Source organism: Apium graveolens, chromosome 6, assembly GCF_009905375.1.
Source record: "Apium graveolens cultivar Ventura chromosome 6, ASM990537v1, whole genome shotgun sequence".
NCBI classification, from domain to species: Eukaryota; Viridiplantae; Streptophyta; class Magnoliopsida; order Apiales; family Apiaceae; genus Apium; species Apium graveolens.
This window is the reverse complement of record NC_133652.1, coordinates 283,035,338-283,043,445: the sequence shown is the minus strand read 5'-3', so window position 1 is coordinate 283,043,445 and position 8,108 is coordinate 283,035,338. Positions and strand designations below refer to the sequence as shown.

Here is an 8,108-nt window from a genome sequence, read left to right as displayed (position 1 = left end):
TTTAAATGTTTAAATAAGATATACCACAGTTTAGAGTAAAGCTTTTTATGGATTGTGATGAGATCATAATAATGAGACCTAAAAGATGATAACTCTAAACTTAAATAGTTACTGGTCGTAGGATTACTAACTGGTAATTAATAATCCGCAAAGATCGGTACATACTATGCTTGCTTCATTATGAAGGATGTCTGTTCTCATAGACATTTGTGTGGTGACACTATAGCTAGTATGTAGGTGCTTATTATAGAATAAGTTCACTGAACATGACTCACACAGTTGAACAACTAATGGAGTTCACTCACGTGTCAGCAGTTGTTCACATAGTGATAGTTGTACAAGTATCCTTAGATTTGAGGTCATCATAGTCATCTTGTGTACACTGAACTATGCTTTGGTTTAGTTCTTAGTCTCAAGGGACAATTATAAGGGCTCTACTGGGTATAGGAATTTATACACGAAGATAGTGTATGATCAATAAAGGATCTACCCCTTCCAGTGTAGGAAGAGAATGTTTAATGCTGATCCACTTATGTTAGTTCAGGAATCTCTGGCCAGAGTGAATGAAATTAGAAAGGAGTTTCTAATTTACATTAAATAGAACTAATCATAGTGAATGGGAAAGCAAGTGATTAAATAAGATAGACTTGACACAAGTTCCATGCCATGTATTTAATCATGACATTGCAGGGTAGAAGGAATTAATTGTACGGTAACTACTCACTGAATAGGTTCTTGGTATTCTAAGTAGTGAATTCGTATTATCCGGATAGTCGCGATATGTTGAGAAGTATCCCTCACGATGTAGAATAAATATGGTTAATTAATTAATCATATTTATTGAAATAGAGAATTTATATAAATAATGACAAAATAGTTTTATTATTATTTATTTCTACTACTGGCTTAATGATAGGGATAAATAAATTATGATTGTATAATTAAATACTGCATTAATTGTACAAACTGTGGGCTGCTAGGCCCAATAAAAAGATATATGATACTCAGACCAGAAAGGTTAAGCCTGATGGACCAGATCAGGCCTGATGGAATAAAAAAGGCCCAAAAGCCCTGATTATTAATTAATTTCGTAATTAATTAATAAGGGACAAAACAGATGTTGAAAAGAGTCCCGATAAGGATATAAATCCTTGGAGATTAGCCTCAAGGGGACCTAAAAGGATAAGGAATCAGTTTCCTACTATCTAGGACTCCAAAGTCCATTCTAACTATGAGACTTGCCCACCAAGTCTCCTATACCAAGTCCAATTCAAGGACTCCCAACATCTATATAAGGGGCCTCACCCCACAAATCAGAACTACGTTTTTTGGCTTGATTCTCTAATTCACAGAGATACGTAGGCATCTCGTAAAGGCAGATTGAGTCACGAAACACGAGAGCAGCCATTAAAGGCCTTGAGCTCCCGAATCTTAGTATTAAATACAGCAAGTAATAACCTTGGTTTTTTATCCATAACACTTAATATTGAACCTATAGGATCACACCATAAAAGAGAATGATTTAATGGTGGAGGAATTAATTAATAATGGCTGATAATTATTTATTTATCAAATAAATAATTAATTGGAAAATTTAATAATTGATTAAGTGAGATTTAATTGATTATAAATTAATTAAGAAAAGGTTCTTAATATTATTAATTAAGAATTTAATTTTTGGAAATTAAATCAAGAGAGAGAATTATTTCGAAAGAGTTTAGAAAAAAGATTAATAATTAAAAGGTGTTTTAATTATTAGTGAGAATAATAAAGGGTTAATAATAATAATATTTTATGGAAAAAATTTCAGCTAAAAATTTTGCCTATAAATATACTATTATGAACCCTATTTTTGCCTCAACCAAAAAGATTTATAAAACCCTAATTCTCTCCATCTCCTCCTTCATTACATCGTTTTCTTGGTGGATACCGGTGGAGTGCTTCACACTTGAGGAGCAGCTGCTAAGGATCTCCGTTCATCGTTTTTGGATCGCCATTAAAGACCTCCATCTTTCCATTAACGTAAAGTTTCTTAAGGTAAACATACTGAACTACGAATTAAATATTATTTTTTGCATGGATCCTGCGGTCGATTTTTTTTTTAAGATTTAAATTTACGTTTTCGCTGCGTTTATGTGCTAAAAACCCTTCAATTCTGGATCTGTAGCTTCCAGAAACATAGCCATCTTCACTTTCCATATGGGATGATCAGAAGGCTTCAGCATGGGAACCCTAATAGTCTCACATCGACCGTGAGTTATGGTTTTTGGTGTTTCTTCAGTTTTGGTGGGCTTGGTTGGAGTTTCTTCTTCAGACATGATTGTTTTTGGATCTTAAACTGTTTGTGTGTTAACAGATCAGATCTGATACCACTTGTTAGGTCACACACACTGTAGAAGGGGGTTGAATATAGTGTTTACTACAATCAAATCGAATATAAGAACTCAAGTAACAGAACACAGATTTTATTCAACACAATAAACTCTGTTACAAAGAACTGTTCTCTCTCAGTGATGAACAAATTATCATGAGAGCTGCTAGAGTTACAAAGAATAATATTCTCAATTAAGATAACACATATGGTGTAAACCCTATGCTATATTTATAGAGACACACAGTTACAAGATAAGTTCTAATTGTTATAGAATATAATTCTGTACCCTAAAATATATCAATCAGTTATCTTGTCTTCCAAGTATTCTATTCTTCATAGAATTCTTCTCCTTGCATATTTCTTTCTGTTTTAGTATCGATCTTCTTTCCTTTCAATCAGCCGCCTTCCTTATCTGAAAGTCTTCTTAAGTCCTGATATTTTCTTCTGATGAATATCTTCTGATAACTTAAGTTCTGATAACTTAAGTTCTGATATCTTAAGTCCTGACTTCAGTATAAGTACTGATCTCCAGTTAAGTACTGATTTGTCCTGTTAATTAAGATATGAAAAACTAAACACAAATCATTATTAGCCATGAAATCACAAATATATCTAACATTATTCCCAAACAATCTAAATAAGAATTTCAGAAGGGCGGGGGGGGGCATGTAATTCTGGCTCCTTTTTTATTTTAAGAATGATTCTTCTACCATTAACTAACTGTGTGTGATTTGCAATGGTGCGGAATAAGAATATAACAGAAATAAAATCAAAAAGTAATTAAATACAAGTATTTAAAAACTTTATGGTGGATTGAACTTTTCCACCAGAGATATATATTAAGTAGAGAACCATGTGATACAAATAGTACACAGCTGCTTACAAGTTGAACAACAAGAACTACAGAGAAATTCTTTACAGATTTTGCTTTTTCTATTTCTCTAGTCTTTCTTGCTAACTTGGATACAATTCAACTTTCTATACCTTGGTTTATATATCACCAAGTTACATGATAAAAAGATAAGATAATAAGACAAACTATATCTAGTTCTACACTTCTCTTTTCAACATCTTTGAATATCATCTGTTTAGCATGGAAATGGAAATGCTTCTTTGTTCTCTATATCCTTCAAACAGGCTGCCACATTATATTTGCATACAATCAACGCATGTGACTGTCAAGTCACTATCAACTGCTCTTTTGAATTTGAACATCCGTTTAAACTTAGATTGATCATCCGTTGGAACTTTGTCTGAACATCCGTTGGAACTTAGGTCAATCATCCGTCGAGACTTATGTTGATCATCCGTTGAAGCTTTGTAAATCATCCGTTGAGACTGTCTTCTTGATACAAGATTGCTACATGCCCCTAATTAAACACATGTATCCCGAGAAAATAATAAATTTATAGGTAGCCACACATTGGGAGAGTCTTCTAATTGTGGACGGTATAATGACCAAGGAAATCAAGCATTAATATTGTGTTTAATTTCAGATGTTGCGGAGTGGTAATATTATAGAAAAATACTGCAAGTTATCCCAAGTACTGTTGTTGTACTTGATTTTCAAAAATATATTGTATGTTCAAGTTTTTACTTGTTTGGTCTGCCTACTAGTTATTTTCTGTCCTTGCTAGTAGAATGTTGTATTCACCATTAATAAAAAAACTATCTTTTGGGGGAGTAAAATCATTTTATGCTTTTAGTGTGTATGTTAAAAGGTTAGTTTGTTGGTTGATATCCTTGTTGACGAGTGCATTTCGATCTAGTTCTGTGATCCAGTAAATTATATATTGTTGCCTTCCAAAAAAGAGCTTGTCAAATGTGCGCATTGAATTTTACTAGTATGGTGGTTGATATTATTATTTTTTATATATAGGAATTGTTTGAAAAGCTTCGTGAGCAACAAGAGAAGACTGAGCAACCTGTGGATGAAAATGCCTTATTTCTTTAAGCAAGTGGAGGGTTTTATAAGAAAAAAGAGTTTATGGACTAGGTTTATCACAAAGCCTTTTTTTCCCTCCTGTTCGGTGCCCTTCAACATTTTCTAGTGATGAAAATCATAAAGTGCAACAAGAATTAAAGGAAATGAAGGATCGCGTGAAAGCAATGGAAAATCAACTTGAGATGATCATGGAGACCTTCTTCCCGTCCATCCCCTAACTATGACATAGACAGTGAGGATGATAATAATTAGTAATCAATTTAATATGTTATGTCTGTGATTCTTCGGGTAAGACTTGAAGCCCGGAGCAAGTTAGTATTATTTTAAAAATTGGTATGTTGGTTGCTATTTTGGATACTGATATTTAGTCCTGAACCTTATAGGACTGGATTTATGTTGATTGGAGTTTGCAGCAATTGTTGCTTTATCTAATGAATTTCTAATTTTAAGAAATGAATTTTTATTTTTTTTAGAATTTACTATGATATGAAAATTCTACAGGCTTACCAGAATTTAATATTTTTGCAATTTTATATTCACTTGAAAGTTACCAACCAATGATTACGTCGCGAAAGTGTTATTGCATTAACATTTCATTAGCAATATGTTACTAAGTAAACAAAATTCCGTCGACCCTTTGTTACTAAAAATTTCATCTGCACTTTGTTTCTAAAATTAATAACAGAAATTCGCTATTACTTTGTTATTAAATTAACAACTGAAATATGGTTGCAAGGGTGTTGATAGTGTTAACAACATAATTCCCTTACCAAACTGTTATTAGAATAGCCAACAGAATATTCTGATTCCAAAAAACACTTCTGATATAATTTTGTTAAAGTTCCATTGGTAAATTTAATAACAGATAAAAATTTATCGTTAATAGCTTCCCAACGAAACATATTCTAACCTTAATTTTATGTGGGGCATTCCGTTGGAAAACCGTTTTCCCAAGATTTTACTTGCTTTGCCAACGAAAATTTCTGTTGTAAAAACTTAAATTTCTTGTAGTGAAATACTAAAAAAATATACTCCACAAGTTCTCACTTTCAAATCCCGTCAACAACAAATATTTATATTATCATTTATAAAATAAATATAAGTTCTCATGTTTGAATCCTGTTAACAACAAATTTTTATATTATTATTTATAAAGATACATGTAAGTTTTCAGGTTCGAACGTGACCATCAACAAATATTACATTATTATTTATAAATAAGATCTAATCAATTTTATACTATTTATATTATTTGAACTTAAATTCAGTTATTGAACTAGAACCAATATCAGCGCAGCCAACAGCATCTGGAGCCACATTGTGGGTCTGCAAGGACCTGGTCTCATTAAGATCACTAATTGATCTGTTATCTGCCCATGGAGTTTCAACCAATGTTTTAAGACGCTCTAGCTCCATTGCTAGTTCCCTCATACTCGGCCTTTCGTTTCCAGTCATTTTCAAGCACCTAGCTGTCAGCATAACTACTTGTTTGATTTGCTCAATGTTCTTGTCATCCTCTACAAAACTCTTATGGATAATGTTTGGCATACCATTACCAAGCTTCATAGAAGATACAAAGTACACTGCAAGGTTTCTATCTTCCTCTGGCCTATTAAACGAAACCGCTCGCTCTCCTGTTAAAATCTCTGCCAAAAGAACCCCGAAACTATAAACATCGCTTTTCTCCGTCAGTTCACTTGAGTAAAGGTATTCAGGATCTATGTACCCAAATGTGCCTTGCACCAGAGTAGCAATTTCTGCATGATCTCGTGGCACTATTTTAGATGCTCCAAAATCTGCCACTTTTGCCACAAGATTTTCGTCAAGTAGTATGTTGGTGCTTTTTATGTCTCTGTGAATTATCGGGGGAGAAGCAGCCGAATGTAAATAAGCAATCGCTTCTGCAATTTCTGCAGCTATACGAAGGCAACATTCCCATGACAGGTAGGAACCATTAACTCTGTTATGAAGGTGGTCGAAGAGGGTGCCACTGTTTATGAACTCATAAACTAGCAAGGGGACTTGTGTTTCCAGACAACAGCCTATTAATTTTACTACATTAATGTGGTTGATCCTGCAAAGAATGATTACCTCGTTGATGAATTGTGAAATCTGCATTTGTTCCCTCACTTTCGACTTCTTTATAGCTACTACTAAATTGTTAGGTGAAAGCACTCCTTTATAAACAGTTCCACAACCCCCACGACCAATGATTTCATGTTCATCAAAATTATTAGTGGCTTTTTTTAGTTCTTCTTCAGTAAAGAGTCTGGCCGTTTGGGCTAATCCATCGTCTTTGGAGAGTTCTTGTCTTAGTGTAAATCCACCATTTTGCATAAAAAACTTGTGTTTCTGCTTGATATGCTTTTTTTTTGCCCGGTGCCGATATATCCAAGAACTCCCGGCCACTAAAACAAAAATGCTGGTGCCTGCGGCTGCAATTTAGATCATGATCATAAATTGAGACGATCAGAACTTTTGGTTGGCTTCTTGGTAAAATATTGCAGATTATGTAAAGAGTTGATTGACACGTTCTGAAAAATAATATGGACGAATATTTATTCAAAACATCCTATAGACTAAGACTCATTCCAAAAAATTGAGACTGAAGATTGTAATAGTAAGAAGTATTAGTTTGATATATACCTATTGCGATGGCTGGTCCAAAAGGCCTTGATCCATCGGCATCGCCAACTTTATAACAACCTTTGTTCCCATCTGTTTGGTAACCAGGTGGACAAACACATACGACCACCCCTTGTTGGTTTTCACATTTTGCAGGACTATTACACCAATTAATTGATTTGGCACATTGATCAATATCTGGAGAAAAAAGTTTTAAGGTATTAAAATTGGATTGAATAAAATTTGTTACAATTTATAAGAACAATTAAACTTCCATATGCAACCATTAGTCAAGTAAGGGTTGCCCTCAAATCCATTTGGGCAACTGCACTGGTAACCTGCACTCGAGCCATAGATTGAGTCCGTGCAAGTGCTACCTGAGACAACACAAGCATAGCTTGTTTTGTTTTTCTTTGCTGATGCGCATGTTTCATCTCCAACCGCCCAGTCAACTGTAATTGGATATGAAGTTTTCCTTGATGCCATTAAATCCAAAGAAGAAAAGTTGTATGCACCTTCTTCGGCAATAAAAGCCGAGCTACATGGAACTTTCGTCACTGAAACGTTATCAATATTATCAACACTCACGTTTAAGGCCGTCGTGCCTACTGGGATCGGGATTTCGCAACACCCAGTGCCAGAACATGAGCCATTTACTACGGTTTCAACACTGTCACATGTCGAGGAACATCCAGTTTTGTAGTTTTCAAACTGAGAACCTGCAATTTGCCCAAAAGTGGAACATCCAAGGACCGTAAATTTATTGCCTGCACTATTTATCCGAAACTTTGATAATTTGAAGTAGTATCTAATGTCACTGCTGAAATTTCCCAATTCATCATAACATTGGCGAGATACATTGCCTAACACATGAATGTGATGATCATCAAGTGAAATATTAAGTATTTTTATATAACTTTTTGAAAGATAAGGAACTGCATCCCTGCAAGTTACAAGAAAAGAATTATATTTGCTTTCAAGGTAACAACCTTTACTTGTGCCAAAGGGGTAAGGAATTGTAAGGTTACCACATGTTTTATTACAGTTGGGCTTGGAAAATTTGTAGGCTAGTGCTGTTGAAGCTCCTACTTGTAGTGTTGAGGGCATGGAATGAATAGTAACTGGAGTGAGCAAAGCTAGTAACAAGTAAAAAATAGGGTCCAT

The 8,108-nt window shown here is 34.2% G+C and overlaps 1 protein-coding gene across 1 annotated transcript; it reads right to left on the bottom strand.

Annotated features, from left to right (window-relative positions):
* Nucleotides 1-5,543: 5,543 nt before the first annotated feature.
* LOC141666122 (wall-associated receptor kinase 2-like) lies at nucleotides 5,544-8,108 on the bottom strand. Its single transcript, XM_074472119.1, has 3 exons — nucleotides 7,229-8,108; nucleotides 6,966-7,142; nucleotides 5,544-6,754 (listed from the first exon to the last, which is right to left on the bottom strand). Exons 1-3 carry the CDS (start codon nucleotides 8,106-8,108, stop codon nucleotides 5,568-5,570), a joined length of 2,244 nt encoding a protein of 747 aa, XP_074328220.1. The 3' UTR covers nucleotides 5,544-5,567.